The 18,110-nt window shown below is 36.0% G+C and overlaps 1 protein-coding gene across 3 annotated transcripts in view; it reads right to left on the bottom strand.

Annotated features, from left to right (window-relative positions):
• The window catches only part of NPAT (nuclear protein, coactivator of histone transcription), a 56,585-nt gene that overhangs the window by 36,934 nt on the left and 1,541 nt on the right, over window positions 1-18,110 (bottom strand). For 2 of the 3 annotated variants that reach the window (XM_019941952.3, XM_019941953.3), the window contains exon 2: window positions 3,560-3,678. In XM_019941952.3, the coding sequence (XP_019797511.1) occupies window positions 3,560-3,678 (119 nt within the window). Of the gene's footprint in view, window positions 1-3,559; window positions 3,679-12,136; window positions 12,256-18,110 lie in introns of all 3 variants that reach the window. The other variant, XM_073808252.1, reaches the window with a different exon arrangement.

The following is an 18,110-nucleotide window of genomic DNA, read 5'->3' as shown; positions in this document are numbered from 1 at the left end:
TATAAGATGATCAGAGGATTTTTCAGCAGAAACTTCAAATGCCAGAAGCGACTGGCACAACATGTTGAAAGTGCTGGAAAAAATAACTGAACAACCAAGAATACTCTACCTGGCAAGATTATAATTCAGAAGTGAAGGATACAGTTTCCCAGATGAACAAAGCCAAAGGAGTTCATCACCACTAAACTGACCCTATAAATAATGTTTAAAGGGACTTTAAATGGAAAAGAAAAGGCCAAAACTAGAAATAAGAAAATTATGAAAGAAAAATATCTCACTGGTAGAGTCAAATACATAGTAAAGGTAGTGGATCACCCACTATAAAGCTAGTATGAAGGTTATATACGGTCTACAAGAGACTCGGTTGTTCAAATCTAAAGACACACAAAGAGTAAAAATGAAGAGATGGAAAAATATTCCATGCAAATGGAAATGAAAAGAAAGCTGGGGTAGCAATACTTGTATCAGATAAAACAGACTTTAAAACAAAAACAAAGAAAGGCATTTCATAATGATAAAGTGATCAATGATATTTTAAGTGGGTGCTACTTTAACAAAAATCAGCTATTGTCAATAAACCAATTCAACACAAGCAAATCTGATACTGGACTGCAAGTTAATGTTAAGAATGTGATTCCAGGTTTCCCTGGTGGTGCAGTGGTTGAGAGTCCGCCTGCCGATGCGGGGGACGTGGGTTCGTGCCCCGGTCCGGGGGGATCCCACGTGCTGCGGAGCGGCTGGGCCCGTGGGCCATGGCCGCTGGGCCTGCGCGTCCGGAGCCTGTGCTCCGCAACGGGAGAGGCCACAGTGGAGGGAGGCCCGCGTACCGCAAAAAAAAAAAAGTCTAATAAAAAGTTTATTGAGTACTTTTCTCTGAATACCCTCATTCTTTAAAATTATTGTCATTAAATAAATGAAGAGCCCAACAGTATCAAATCATTTGCAGTGAAGATCCAAAATCCTTGAAACTGTTGGGATCATATGGGTTATTTAATTTTTAAAAGCAGTTTAATGTTCACAAGAAAATTGAGAGGAAGGTACAGAGATTCTCCATAAACTCCTGCTCCAACAAATGCAATGCCCCACCTATTATCAGCCTCACTCCCAAATGTGTATTAAATTTTAGTTTTTTTCAGATTTTGAGATAATGCCTATTATACCTGGACATAAACTGTGTATTATGTAATAACGCCTGTGGGGTTGGGGCAGCATCCCACAATCTAAAATTAACATTTCTACAACTAAGTGGATAAATAGTTAGAGAGTGGGATTTTTAAAACTATAAATATCAGTTCAGATTAGGTCCTGCTGCCAAAAGAGTTGTGGATCTGGATCACTCTTGTAAAATGTTATCATCAATTTGCTGATGCTGAGTGTGCACCTGGTAGATATTCAGTAAATTAGGAAAATCACTTCCTAATTCGTATCATAGTGAAAGCTGATTACAGTAAGTCCCTTATATATGAATGAGTCCCATTCCAAGAGCGCATTCGTTAAGTCCAACAAAGTTAGCCTAGGTACCCAACTAACACAATCAGCTATATAGTACTGTATTGTAATAGGTCTATAATACTTTTCACACAAATAATACATAAAAAACAAACACAAAAAATAAAGAAAACATTTTTAATCTTACAGTACAGTACCTTGAAAAGTACAGTAGTACAGTACAATAGCTGGCACACAGGGCTGGCTTGAGTCAAAAGGCAAGAAGAGTTACTGACTGGAGGAGGGAGAGGAGATGGGAGATGGTTGAGCTGAAGGATCATCAGCAATAGGAGACAGAGGGCAAACTACAATTTCACTCACGCCTGACGTTGATGGCACAGGTTCTGGTTCCTTGCTGGATTCAATTCCATCTATCCTCTTGAAAAAACGATCCAGTGATGTCTGGGTAGTAGCATTTCGCATCTTGGAAAGTTTGCAATTTGAAGGTTCCTATGTAGGGGACTTACTCTATTTCCCCTAGGCAGACACAGGGCTTTCTGTGTCACATCGTTAGCCATCCCCCTTAAATGAATGGATTAGATGTAGTTTCTGTTTATTCTTGAAAAAACTATGTGAACAACAATAGGATGTAAATAGTACCTTGCAGATCAGACATAGTCAGTAAATGGCCATTTCAAAACAAAAACAAACAAAAAACTTGTTGGGATTTTGACTGTAATGAATGTATAGATCAAAATTTGGAGAATGGACATTTAACAATATTGAGTTGCTCATTCCATGAACACAGTGTATCTTTCTTTCTATTCAAGTCTTTTGATTTCTTTCATGTAGATTTTAGCATACAGATTTTACGCATATTTTGTTAGATATATTAACTAAGTATTTTATTTTTGTTTGTTTATTGGGTGCTACTATAAATGGTATTTTTTTTTAAATTCCACTTCCAATGGCTCATTGTAGGTATAAAGAAATATGATGGACTTTCGTACACTTTGTATCCTGTGACCTTGCTAAACTCCAGCAGTTTTGAATGTTTTTTTAGGTTTCCTCCGTAGATAATCATGTTGTCTGTGACAGCTGAAATGAATCTAAAGACCCATGTTTAAAATAAAATGACAGGGCTTCCCTGGCGGCGCAGTGGTTGAGAGTCCGCCTGCCGACGCATGGGACACGGGTTTGTGCCCTGGTCCGGGAAGATCCCACATGCCGTGGAGCGGCTGGGCCCGTGAGCCATGGCCGCTAAGCCTGCGCGTCCAGAGCCTGTGCTCCGCAACGGGAGAGGCCACAACAGTGAGAGGCCCGTGTACCGCAAAATAAAATAAAATAAAATAAAATGACAAAATACCATTTCAAATAATGTAGTTCTAGCATATACCCATTAAATACCAAACAATGCTCTACTGGTCTAGTGATATTTAAAAAAGAGGTGACAACAAGATATCAAAATATGTTTCATATTTGTCTGAAGTAAGCAACTATAGGAAAAGCAAATATAGGAAAGATTGGACTGCTATATAATGCCATAGACCAGGTGGCTTGTTTCTCATTGTTCTGCAAGCTGGGAAATCCAAGATCAAGTTGGCAGATGATTTGGTTCCTGGTGAGGACCTATTTCCTGGCTTGTAGACATCCCCCTTCTTGATGTGTGTGCACGTGGAAATTTCTCTGTCTTTCACTTTTTAAATCCCATCATGAGGGTCCCAACTTCATATTCTAATCTAAACCTATTTACTTTCCAAAGGCCTTACCTCTAAATACCATCACACTGAGGGGTGGGGTTTCAATATACGAATTTTGGAGGGATATAAATATTTAGTCCATAACAGGCAGTAAACAAGTAAGCCCCAAAACAAGCAGTAGTGAAACTAATTAGAAATGAGGGTGTCATTTTGAAACTGACTCTCAAAGTTGGAATTCACTTCCCAGCTTAGACATAAATGTATGAAAAAAAGAGCTGGCCTTCTTTAGGTCTTTCCACCGATGCATGAATACAAACTATCAAAATTTCTGCCCATTTTGATTTTGCTAATGGGCTGATTTTTAAGACCATGTTTATAGTGTCTTATGTGGGTCAATGATGAAATATTTCCTTAAAGAACAAATCACTCACCAGTAAGCAGGCTGGGATAAAACCTTCATCTGTACAGTGTTCTGCATATTCTTTTAAATTTGAACTTTCCAAAATAAAAGCCTGGCAGGTAGAAGTAAGGTTCTCTTGTTGTAAGTAACCTAAAGGAAAAATAAAATGTAACTCAGTAATTTCAGTAAATGCTGAACTTTCAATTAAAACTGCTGTTGAAAATACTACAGCAGTTTCACATCATAAATGTAACTTCAGGTGAACATGACGGGATTCTACAGCCTTGCCTGAAACACCAGTTTGTGCTGCAGTACAAAGCAGAATTCATAAAACAACTGTTCGAAAAGAAAAACTCTAGCTAATATGCTATAAAGCCATAGTAAACAAAACAGTATGGTACTGGCATAAAAACAGACAAATAGATCAGGAGAACAGAATTGAGAGCCTAGAAAAAATCCACAGCATAAACGGTCAACTAAATTTGACAAGGAAGCCAAGAATACTCAATGGAGAAAAAAACCATCTGTTCAACAAATGGTGCTAGAAAAATTGGATATTCACATGTAAAAGAGTGAAACTAGACCCTTATCTTACACCACTCACAAAAATTAACTTGAAATGGATTAAAGACTTAAACATAAGACCTGAAAGCAAGAAACTCCTAGAAGAAAACAGGAAAAAAGCCCTTTGACATGGGTCTTGGCAGTGATTTTCTGGATTTGACACCTAATGCACAAGTTACAAAATAAAAAATAAACAAGTTGGAATATATCAAATTAAAAAGCTTCTGCACAGCAAAAGAAACCCATCAACAAAATGAAAAAACAACCTATGGAATGGGAAAAATATTTCCACATATCTATCTGATAAGGGGTTAATAACCCACATAAATAAAGAACTCATAAAATTCAAGAACAAGAAACCAAGTTATCCAATTCAACCTTGTGTACTGTTGGTGAGATTGAAAACTGATACAGCCACTACGGAAAACAGTATGGAGGATTCTCAAAAAATTAAAAATAGAACTACCATGTGATCCAGCAATTCCACTTCTGGGAATATATCCAAAGGAAAGAAAAAACACTATCTTGAAAAGATATCTGTGCCCCCTGTGTTCATAGCAGCATTATTTACAATAGCCAAGGCATGGAAACAACCTAAGTGTCCACTGATGAATGTATGGATAAATAAGTTGTGGTGTATATATACACACAATGGAGTATTATTCAGCCATTAATAAAAAAAAATGAAATCTTGGCATTTGGGACAACATGGATGGAACTTGAGAGTATTATGGTAAGTGAAATAACTTAGGCCAAGACAGACAAATGCTATATGATCTCACTCATATGTGGAATCTTAAAAACAAAAACAAAAAAACCCAACTGAACTCACAGAAAAAGAGACCAGATTTGTGGTTACCAGAGGCAGGGGATGGAAGGAGGGGCAATCAGAAAACGGTGGTCAGAAGGTACAAATTTCCAGTTACAAGATAAATACAGTTGACCCTTGAACAATGCTGGGGCTAAGGGCATCGACCCGCCACACAGTCGAAAAATCCATGTATAACTATAGTTGGCCCTCCAAATCCGAGGTCCACATACGCAGATTCAACCAACTATGGATTGTGTAGTACTGTAGTGTGTGTTTGTTGAAAAAAAAATCCACATGTAAGTGGACCCGCACAGTTCAAATCTGTGTTGTTTAAGGGTCAACTGTAAATACTAGGTACTGTAAGTACACTGCAATATATTAAGTGATTATACTTAACACTGCTGTATGATATATATGAAAATTGTTAGGAGATTTAATCGATCCTAAGAGTTCTCATCACAAGGAAAAAAAAATTTGTTTTTTTGCTTTCTCTTTTTATTGTAATTATGTGAGATGATAGAGGCGAACTGAACTTACTGCAGCAATCATTTCACAATATATATGTCAAGCCATTATGCTGTACACCTTAAACTTATACAGTGATGCACATCAATTACATCTCAATAAAACTGGAAAAAACCAAAACTCCCAGAAACTCTAGCTAACCCAGAAAAATAAGGTGTTTGATAAAGCGCAATTACTGCACAGTAATGCTTACAGGAGAAACAATAAAGTAACAATAAATAACAAGAGAACCAATAAGTGATAAATGTTCTACTCCATAGCCTCCACATTAACTAGGTGAGTAGATGCTATAAATTAACTTATTGGATTATGAAAAAAATTACATTCTCTCAACATTGCAATTTACCTGTATATTTCACTTATTTGCCTAATGGTTTAAAAAAAAAATTGAAGAGAAGACCTACTTCGTATGAAATGTAAGAAAGGCACTCCTTTGCTTTTTAATTTCTGCCCTTTGGGAATCAAAGCATTAACTATTTCAACCAGAACTTTAATATTCACACCTAACTGACATTTATGAAACAATATCATGTACCAGTGCTTTGTACTTTCATATATATGAACACTGTCTTGACTAGCATCCTATCCTTGTTTACTTATTTCTTAGCATCACTGGGGTTCAACTAACCAACTCTATAAGCAGTAGTACAGCAGAAAAAGAACACTAGATAGGATATCAGGAGACCAGGTTCTTATTCTATCGTGTTAAAATAAGCATTGTGGCTTTGGGGAAAAAAAGCACTTAAATTATTCCAGAGTAAGATACTTCATCTATAAGGCATCACACCCGCCTTGACTTGTGAATCAAATCTGCTTAAGTTATTTCCTTGTGTAAAGCTGAAGGGCTCACATCATTTCCCACAGCTCTCAGGTTAAACTTCTAAATCCTGAGCAGTTTCAGCAGGAATGGAAGAGTAAGGACCTCCAAAAGTCCTCTCTTCTATAAAAGCAATGAGAACACTGGCACAAATTATTAAACTTTTACAGAACTCTGAAAATAATCATTGTCTTGCAAAAAAATCTGTGAGCATTTATTAAGAAAAATGGCTGAATGTCAGTAAGGACAATGAACACTGTGGCATTTTAACTTCCTCTATTCTCATGCTCATCTCTCCAACTGAGTGGTATACTTGAAAATCAACAGCCTGCAAATGCAGTGAAAACCAGCAGCCCAGTAGAAAACGGACAGATCAGATGAAGCTGGAATCTTTCCCAAGTCCCATTCCCAGAAACTGTCATTATTTGATTTGTGTGACAACTTCATGTAAAACCTCACTTGCATGGCTTGTCTTTGAATTGAATCAAAGTTCACCCTCTGTAAACCTTCTCCTTGGAGGTGTTTTTGTTAAATCAATCAGCAGAAACTGGTTAACACTACAGCTGCCTATGACAGAGATAATGGTTGGGACAAACAACAAGCTAAACAAACAAACAAACTCAAAAAGAAAAGCTGGGGAATGAGAAGTCTGTAGGGGGATTTTAAAGGCTCTGACATACTCCTGGGACACTAGAAGGCCATGTGCAAACGTAGGGTAGCATGTGTATTCAGAAAAGATCTGACAACCCTAAGCACTCACCTCTGGCTGACCATAAGCCTCTGACAAGCAGGAAGTGAAGGCTAAGGCAAAGCTGTCAAATGCTTAGCTGAATGTTGAAGCATACCCCAATGTACACACAGCCCCCTAGCAAACAGTGGGAGATTTACTGACTCCAAGCATTTAAGAAAATCATTGTCCAATCATAGAATATAAACTCAAAGAATATAGACTTTACATAATTAGTTCAGGAGACTAATCGTTAAAAAAAAAACTGCTAAACAACAACAAGGAGCAATAACAAACATGAAGGAGGGAGGTGAATCAGATTACAAGAGTTGTCACATTCTACCACTATACCAATTGAAAACTTTTAAAGTTCTCAATTTTCAGTAAAGAAATTATGAGACATGCAGAAAAACAAGAAAGTATGGCTAATAAACAAGGGGGAAAATGTACGGTCAGTAGAAACTGTCACTAAGGAAGCCAAGGCACTAGACTTAAAACTTCCAGCTTTTTAAAATAAGGTCAGAGAACTAAAGAAAACTATACCTAAATAGCTAAACAAAATTATGAGAACATCTATGAAAAAGAAATAAAAGAGAAAGAAATTAAAAGAAAAAAACCATGTAGAAATTCTAGAGTTGAAAACAAAAAACATAATAACTGAAGTACAAAATTTGCCAATAAATAGCAGATTTGAGGAGAAAGATCAAAGAATCAGTGCACTTGAACATAGATCAAATGAGATTATCTAGTATGAGGAACACAAACAAAAAAAGAATGACGAAAGTGAACAGTCTCAGAGACCTGTGAAACTTTTTCAAATGTACCAACATAAGCATATGTTCTGGGGGTCCCAGAAGGAACTGAGAGACAGAAAAGGGTAGAAAGAATATTTGAAGAAATATTGGGCTGAGAACACCCCAAATTTTAGGAAACTATAATCAATCTACTTATTCAGGAAACCCAAAAAACTACAAGTAAGATAAACTCAAAGAGATCCATAGCTAGATATATCGTAAATTGCCAAAAGAGAGAATCTTGAAAGTGGAAAGAGAAATGGCTTATAACATACAAGGGATCCTCTATAAGATTAACAGCTGAGTTCTCATTAGAAATCATGAAGGCCAGAGGCAGTGAGATGACATATTAAAAGTGCTGACAGGAAAAAGTCAACCAAGAATTCTATTATCTAGCATGACTTCTTCAAAATTAAGAAACTAAGATAGTCCCAGATTAAAAACACTGAAATAATCTGCTGCTAACAGACTTGCCCTATATGAAATATTAAAGGGAGTCCTTCAGACTAAAATGAAAGTCAAATCCACACTAAAATATTAACGAGAAATGGTAAAGGTAACTACACAGGCAAGAATAAAATAGTATAAATGATATTTGTTTGTAATCCTTTTTCTCCTCTCTGCTTTAAAAGACAACTGCAGGAACTTCCCTGGCGCTCCAGTGGTTAAGACTCTGTGCTTCCAATGCAGGGGGCGTGGGTTCCATCCCTGGTTGGGGAACTAAGATCCCACACGCTATGTGGCCAAATAAAAAATAAATTAATTAATTAAAAAGGGGGAAAATGTTCAAAAAAAAAACCAAACAACTGCATACAGCAACAATTATAAATCTGTCTTGATGGGCCTACAATATATGAAGATGTAATTTATATTACTTTAACAGCAAAAAGAAGGGGAAAGGGAATGGAATTATAAAGGTGCAAAATTTTTAATATACTATTGAAACTAAGTTGATATTAATCCAAATAGAATTGTTTTAAGTTAACTGTAATCTCTAAGCAATCATGAAGAAAATAACTTAAACATAAAAAATAAAAAGGAAACAATGAAATTAGAATGTTAAACTGGATCTACTCAATACAAAAAAGGCAGTACTAGAGGAATAGCAGAACAAAAAAAAGTAAGATGTATAGACTACAAATAATTAAATGGCAGACAAAATCCACATCTAATCAGTAATTACATTTAATGGCAATGGATTAAGCACCTAATTAAAAGGCAGAGACTCACAGAATGAATAAAAATATGATCCAACTATATGTTCTTGACAATAGACATACTTTAGATTAAAGACACAAATTAGTTGAAAATAAAAGGATGGAAAAAGATACACCATCCAGACAGTAACCTAATGACAGCTGGAGAGGCTACACCAGTATTAGACAAAGTGGACATTAAGACAAGTGAACGTCATATTCAATGATGAAAGACTCAAAGCTTTCCCCACAAGATCAAGGACAAGACAAAGATGCCTGCTCTTGCCACTTCTATGCAACACTGTACTGAAAGTTCTAGCCTGGTCAAGACATCATCTAATCTGAAAACAGAGATATTTGACTCCTGCCTTTCCAATCTGGATGCTTGTTATTTCAATTTCTCTCCTAATTGCCCAGTCTTTAATAAATGAAAAAAGACTGAAATCATACTGAGTATGGAATTAAATGAGAAATCAGAAACAATGGGAAATTCACAAATATGTGGAAATCAAACACTCTCCTAAATAATCAAAGGGTCAGAGAATATATAAATAAGTAGAAAATATTTTAAGATAAATGCAAACAAAAATACAATATACCAAAACTTATCAGCTAAAGCATTGCTTATTTGTATACTTATAGCTATAAATACCTGTATTAAAAAGATGAAAGACCTCAAATCCATAACCTATCCTTGCACTTTAAGAAACTAGAAATAGAGCAAACTAAACCCAAAGGAAGCAGAGGGAAGGAAATAATGGATATTAGAGGAAAAAAAAAAAAAAAGGAATAGAGAGTTAAAAAATAGAGAAAAATCAATGAAACCAAAAGTCAGTTCTGTTTCCAGAAGAGATGATGTCACATATAGAAAATTTTAAATGACTTCAGCAAGGCTGTGGGATACAAGATGCCTATACAGAAATCAACTGTATATCTATACACTTGCAATGAACAATCCAAAAATGAAATTAAGAAAACAATTCTATTTAAAATAACATTAAAAAGAATACTTAGAAATAAGTTTAACAAAATAAGAGTACACTAAAACTAGAAAACATTAAAAGACGTTAAATAAGACTAAATAAATGGGAAGATATCTTGGGTTCATGGACCCGAAGAATATCAATACTCCCAAAGTTGACCTACACACACAACACAATCCCTACCAAAACCCCACCTGCCTTTTTTGCAGAAATTAATAAACTGATCCTAAAATTTGTAAGGAAATACAAGGGACACAGAGTAGCAAAACAATCTCGAAAACAAAACAACTGGAGGACTCACATTTACCTATTTCAAAACATATTACAAAGCTATAGTAATCAAGATAACTGTGTACTGGCATAAGGATAGATATGTAGGTCAGTTGAACAGAATTAACAGTCTAAGCTTTTATGGTCAATTGAGTTTTTAGAAAAGTACCACATCACTTCAATGGGGGAAAGAATAGTCTTTTCACAGCTGGTGCTGGGACAACTGGATAGCCACCAGTTGTCAAACTGAAGTTGGACCCTTTCTTCATGCTAAATACAAAAAGTAACTCAAAATGAATCAAAGACCTAAATATAAGAGCTAAAACTATAACTTTTAGAAAAAAGTCACAGGTGTAAATTTTTTTGACCTTAGATTAGATAATGGTTTCTTACATATGGCATCTAAAGAATAAGCAACCAAAGAAAAAAATAAACTGAACTTTATCAAAATTAAAAACTTTTGTACTTCCAAAGATACTATCAAGAAAGTGAAAAGACAACCAACAAAACGGAAGAAAATATTTGCAAATCATATATCTGATAAGGGACCAGAATACAGAATATATTAAAAAAACTCTTGCAAGACAATAATAACAAGACAAATAACCCAATTAAAAAATGCACAAAAGATCTGAACAGACCTTTCTCCAAAGAAGATACACAAACTGCTAATAAGCACACGAAAAGAGGCTCAACTTCGTTGGTCATTAGGAAAATGTAAAAGCAAAAGCACAATGAGATATACTAATTCATACCCATTAGGATACCTAGAATTAAAAGACAGACAGTAGTTAGTATTGGCAAAAATGTGGAGAAATTGGAAACCTCATATATTGCTGGTAGGAACATAAAATGGTACAGACACTTTTGAAAACCATATGTTAAGTTCTCAAAAATAGTAAACATAGAATTACCATACAATCAAGCTAATCCACTCCTAGGAATATATCTAAGAGAACTGAAATCATATGCCCAAACAAAACTTGTACACAAATGTTCACAGCAGCATTTTTAATAATAGCCCCAAAGTGGAAACAAGCTACTGTTCATCAATGGACAAACAAAATGTGGTATATCCATACAACAGAATATTATTCATCCATAAGAAGGAATTATCTATACTTGTTGAAACATTGATGAATCTTGAAAACACTGGTAAATTCAAGAAGTCAGACATAAAAGGCCACATACTGTATAATCATATTTACATGAAATGTCCAGAACAGGCAAATCTATAGACAGAAAGTAAATTACTAGTTGCCAGAAGATGTGAAAAGGGAGAAATTGGGAGTGACTGTTAACGAGTATGGGGTTTCTTTCCGGGGTGATAAAATGTTCTGGAATTAAGATAATGGTGATGGTAGCACAACACGTACTAAAAACTACTGAAATTTACACCCTGTGGTATGTGAATTATATCTCAATGAGAAAAAATCCTATATTCTTAATATGTCATATGAGGCTCTACTTGTTTTATATCCTAATTTCCTCTTTAGCCTTATGTCTTGTCATTCCGTCTTTCCTAGCCAAACCGGTCTTTCAATTTCATGAATACATGAATGCTTTTTTTAAAAACTGAAATATAGTTGATTTACAATATTGTGTTAATTTCTGCTGTACAGCAAAGTGATTCAGTTATACATAAATAAATACACACACACACACACACACACACATTTAAAACATTCTTTTCCATTATGGTTATCACAGGATATTGAATATAGTTCCCTATGCTGTATGGTAGCACCTTGTTGTTTATACAACAATCTCTCAATCCATCCTCTCCTCCCCCCTGCAACCACAAGTCTGTTCTCTATGTCTGAGAGTATTTCTGTTCTGTAAATAGGTTCATTTGTGTCATACTTTAGATTCCACATATAAGTGATATCATATGGTATTTGTCTTTCTCTTTTTTACTTACTTTACTTAGTATGATAATCTCCAAGTCCATCCATGTTGCTGCAAACGGCATTATTTCATTCTTTCTTATGGCTGAGTAGTATTCCATTGTATACACGTACCACATCTTTATCCAGTCATCTGTTGATGGACATTTAGGTTGTTTCCATGTCTTGGCTATTGTGAATAGTGCTGCTATGAACATACAGGTATATGTATCTTTTTGAATTATCGTTTTGTCTGTTTATATGCCCTGGAGTGGGAGACTGCTGGATCATATGGCAACTTTAATTTTAGTTGAGGAACCTCCATACTGTTTTCCATAGTGGCTGCACCAACTTATTATATTCTCACCAACAGTGTAGGAGGGTTCCCTTTTTTCCACACCCTCTCCAACATTTGTTATTTGTAGACTTTTTAATATGACTATCCTGACTGCTGTGAAGTGGTACTTCATTGTAGTTTTGATTTCTATTTAATAATTACTGATGTTGAGCATGTTTTCAATACATAAATGCTCTTATTTCAAGGCTACTGTATACTTTATTGCCTTTGCTTGGGCAGCTTATCTTTTCTTAGCCTAGCTACTTCCAACTCATTCTTTTTTTTTTTTTTCCTTTTCTTTTTTTTCCAACTCATTCTTCAGGTCTACTGTAATTATCACTTCCTCAGAGAATCTTTTTTTGAATTCCCTATGTACCGAAATCCTATTACTGGATACTAGATTCCCTTTGTAGTATATTTACCTTGGTGTTGGTATAATAGTTAATAACTACTAAGGCAATTATTACTAAGGTCTTTCCCAACTTTAAAATTATAAAGGTCTACCCTCTTCACCTGGAATGATATCTTCAACCAGGCCCTTCAAGTCAAAAAATTGAGAGGGCCTACAAAGTTATTATATACGAGCATTATAAAAAGAAAAGGGCAAGGAAATTGTCATCCTATTTTAGGGAATGCCCTACCTGGGATTTGGGAACCAATTCACCAGTTTGTACTCATAGTTGATGAATCAGTTTTCCAACCTCTTGCTAATCAATGCTACAGGGAGAAACAAACATACAAAAAAAACAACCAAAGACATTGTCGTTTGGAGTGTGAGAAAGCATTTAGAAATCAGAAGAAACCTTTCACTTCAGATACTACCACTTCAATATCCCCTTCACTGAAAATATAAAATCACTTTCAATGTGGATCAAAGATAGACTGCTATTTTCCTTGGTTTTTCATTTTTCACAAATAAACAACCCAATATAAACCCCAATAAAACTATAGCCAGCTGAAAAGAAATCATTTTTTATGACTGGCTTTCTAACAGTTACATTATTTGGAATAAGTAAGTCAGCTGCCACTAGGATTTCATGAAGTTAGAATTTTAAATGTCTATAAATCACTAGAATCATTCATGGAATCAGGGCAGTTGGAGCTTTTTCTTTACATGCTTCAAGACTTAAATTGAAGACCCCAAACAGTTTCTTTTCATGGTAGAAAGTTTCAAAAGTACTAATCACCCCAGACATTGACAATCACTTGGGACTTCTAACAGCTGGTGCTATGAAATCTAATTCCTTAAAGTAGATTTGCTTTTTTCTAGACCAAGTATTCTCAAAACGCATGACATAGTCCCAAGGGGGTGAAAATTGGTACTGGGGAGGAAGGGGAATGAATAAAATATAACTCTTTTTATGCATAAATCACAGATATACATACAATATATAAACAGTGTATTTGTAACATTAAAATCTCATGCAAGGGGCAATTAGGGGAAAAAAAAGTCTAAAAATACTTCCTAAGGGTATGATAACGAAATAGAGGTTGAGAAATGCTGCCCAAGACAGAATATAGTGATATACAGTTAACCTTTCTAGAAAAATATGGTGGTAATTCCCTGGTGGTCCAGTGGCTAGGACTCCGTGCTTTCACTGCCGAGGGTCAGGGAATTAGCGGCGCAGCCAAAAAAAAAAAAGGAATCAATGAAGACCAGATAGTTTTTGGCTTCTTGTAAGATATTATACTTTTGTATAGTATACATTTGAGAAAAGCCTTTGTTAAAAGGCTAGATTGCTTCTACAACAGTGTTTAAAAGTTATGATACATTTTTAAATAGCAATATCTGATATAACTCTTCTGCTCTTCAAAAAACTTCCCACCTTTGGGCTATCCAGAATTCCCATTTTGGATTAGACTTGATGTATTCTGCTTTACTTTAGTCTGGGAAGTTCCAAAATAATGTGGTAAAGCAACAGTTGATTGCTTTCATGCTCATTTATTATTACACTTACAGTTAACCAGTTATTTGCCTACGAAAAGCTTATTTATCATCATTAAGTACCTGATTGTAACCAATTCTCAATCAGAATAATGGGGGAAATTTTAGGTACAAATTATTCTAAATCTAAAATGTTACAATGAAAATACACAATAGGGGCCAATTATCTTTTATTACAATAATACAAATAGTTACTCTTCAATCAAAATTAGTTTAATTTGTTTCTCCTTTTTATTCCTTAAAAAAATCTTTAGGGCTTCCCTGGCGGTGCAGTGGTTGAGAGTCCGCCTGACGATGCAGGGGACGCGGGTTCGTGCCCCGGTCTGGGGGGATCCCACGTGCCGCGGAGCGGCTGGGCCCGTGAGCCGTGGCCGCTGAGCGTGCGCGTCCGGAGCCTGTGCTCCACAACGGGAGAGGCCACAGCAGTGAGAGGCCCGCGTACCACAAAAAAAAAAAAAAAAAAAAAAAAAAAACTTTAAAATAACTACATCTTTTGTGTAAACTTACTGAACAATGTTCAAATAGGTAATTTGAATGTCTTTTTTTCTTAATATTGTCTTCTGCCTGCTTTTCAGTGGCGGTAGTAATGAGTAACAAATAGACTGAAGGGAAAACATAATTGAAAAAGAGAAGGAAAGACAAAATCCTAGCTATATCTAGGGTTTTTGAATTTTAGGACCTAGGATGCCAACAGTCTGCCCTCTCTTCTTCCTATTTATAGAGAGGGAAAGATAAAGAGAGATACACCTGATGAAGAAAGCAAGAGACAGCAAACCTCCCTACCTGAAAATATTTCCTTCACATATTCTAATAATTTCCCCCAAATATCAGTAGTTTAAGATCTTTAAAAAATGTAAATAATTCTTGGGAAGACTTAACTTGCAGTGCTTTATACTTAACTTACAGTGCTTTATATTACTAGATCCACAAATAACAAAGAAAATCTCTCTATAAAGAAGCTATAATCTACAAGGACCCAAAAGATATACATGCAAATAACTGTAATATAAGGAAAGGTGGTAAGACAATTGGAGTTACTTCATAGGGGCTAGAGAAAGTATTAACAGACTGGGGAATACTATGCATGTTTCAAGGAAGAGACAAATAGTGAAGGACAGTAGGGGAATCCCAACGAAGCTGATGGAAAGCACATATGGAGCATGTTTGAAGAACATGCCTGTTTTGGATGAAGAACTAGGTATATGATGGAGAACAGCTGGAAATACAGCTGAAAAGACAGAATGGGTAAGGACCATAAAATGTTGTAAATGTCAGCAATGACATATTATTATGAATAAATAACAGAATCTGAATAAACAGAATCTGAAAAAAATGACAGATATTATTCAGTACAAAGGGGAAGGTCATGATCACAGCTACACTTTTGTAAATATTTATTAAATATCTACGTCTTAGTGATATAAAGGTGAATAGAACCAGTGGCTCTTCAACTTTCAGAGGTATGGCAGTCCTGGTTGTTTGCCTTCAAATCTACTCTTCCTGTTTCCCCTGCTCTGCCCTGTAGGACAGGAAACCTGAGCCCCTGCAGGCAATTTCCTGGGCTCCATGTCAGCTAGCTTCTGGTTGGGTTCAATCAATGGGAAGCACCAGTTGGAGATTGGAGGGCAGTTGGAAGCAGCCATGTTTTTTTCCTCCATTTCCTCTTTGCCATGGTAGAATCTCCTCTACTACTGCTCCCACACCAGACAAGTCTACCTTCCAGCTTCCACAGTGAAACCAGCCTCTGGGTTTCATCTCTCCTTGTCTTACTGATTATCAGAGTGGTTTCCTGCTGTTGCTACTCTCTGAGCTGGCTCATGTAAGCAGCTTGTCTTAGCTTTTCTATCACCAGTGTAACCAATTCCCTCATTAAATCCCTCCATGTTAAATACTCAGATTACTTTCAGTTTTCCTGAATGGATGCTGACTCACACAGGAAGGAACAAACATATTTGGGAATCTAAATAAGGTTCTGGATACTTTACCCATAAAAAAAATGCCCCACCTATACATTAAGTTTTATAGATAGTCTGGGGGCTCACAGAACTCTTGAAGCCTGTCCATTAATCCCAGATTAAGAATACTACATAGGACAAAAAAGTAAGTTTCATTTTGGTAAGGTGAGGTTCTATAGGTGAATGATGGTGATGGTTACAGAACAATGTGATTGTACTTAATGTCCCAGAACTGTAAAAATGGCTAAAATGGTTAAATTTTGTTATGTTTTATTTTACCAAAAAAAAAAAAAGTAAGTAAACACAAAGCTACAATAAAACATGGTAAGAGTATGACAGAAGTAATCCACAATGCCATGAGAGCATGTAAGGAGAAAGTACTAACTGTACCTGCTGGAAAAAGTTTGAGAGATTACAATTGACCTGAACCTTGAATACAAGTGTACTAGGGGAGAAAAACATTGCAGGCAGAGAGAACAAAATACATAAGAAGAGTATCTGCAGAAACTGCAAGTCGTTTGGTATGCCTGGAGCATAGGGCCTATGTCGAAAAGTTGAGATCAAGCAAGAGAGATGGGTAGGATCAGTTCCACAGAGCACCTTGTATGACATACTAATAAAACCAAAACTGGTGGCCCAGAGGCAACAAACAACACTTTGATGTAGTTTGGCCTGTACAATATTTAAAGAAATTCCAGCAAGGAAATAGCTGGATGTAGCAGAGTAGCAAGGGCTATTTAAGTGGAGTAGTGAGGTACGAAAGCACAGTATGTTGAAGAATGAAAGCTAAGTGAGGAAATAGAGCAACTAAGTAGAGCTTATTCTTTGAATAAATCTGACTTGTGAAAGGATGACATAGATAGAGCATTAGATAGAATGTGAGGTGGGGTCTAGGAAAATGTTTTGGTGTGTGTGGGTAAGGGTAAAAAACCCAATTATGTAAACTCTAAGGGAAGAACTCTATTTTTAGCATTTGGCACAGTGCCTGGAACATACTACCACCCAAAGATTTGCTGAAAGGACATAATGAAGAAAAGGGGCCAACAATGAGAGGGGCTGAAGGAGTACTGAGAGGGAGGGAGTACTGACAGGAGGAGAAACATGAGCAAATAATAAAACTGTTAATATTTTAAGCCACTAAGTTGTGTGATCACAGATCTCCATGTTGATATGATAATGCTAAATGAAAAAAGCAAGAGTGGTGAGTGTGGGGAGATTTGCTTTTTTTGGTATTATTCTTTTGCACAACTTGAAATTTTTTAAGTGCACAACTCTTTCAACTTTCAGAATTGGAGGTGTAGTGTGAATGCTTTAGGCAGATTTTTGTAACAGTAAATAAGATGAATTGCAGGACCATATGAGAAGCCATGACAACAGTCCAAAAGAGAAGTAATGGGATGCATACTGCTAGGATTGGTGGCAATGAAAATGGAATGTGAATGACAAATAAGAATTTTAGGGTAAGAAACAATCTCTGTAGTTTTTATCCATTTAAAAAAAAGGAGGAAGTCTAGGAGAGTAGCTGGTTTGTGGAGAATAAATACAAGTTTGGTGTAAATTATTCCAGTTAGAAAATCGTACTGCTTTCTTAAGACCAGTGGTTCGTGCCCTCCAGGAAACATACTGGCAATATCTGGACACTTTTTTTATTCTCACGACTGGGTGGGGGTGGGGACTGGGTCCTGCTGGCATCTAATGGATAGAAGCCAGGGATGCTGATAAACATCCCACAATGCACAAGACAGCTACCCATAATAAAGTATGTCAATGTT

The sequence above is a fragment of the Tursiops truncatus genome, chromosome 8 (assembly GCF_011762595.2).
Source record: "Tursiops truncatus isolate mTurTru1 chromosome 8, mTurTru1.mat.Y, whole genome shotgun sequence".
NCBI lineage: Eukaryota > Metazoa > Chordata > Mammalia > Artiodactyla > Delphinidae > Tursiops > Tursiops truncatus.
Note: the sequence above shows the minus strand (reverse complement) of the source record. Positions and strands in the feature narration are given on the sequence as shown.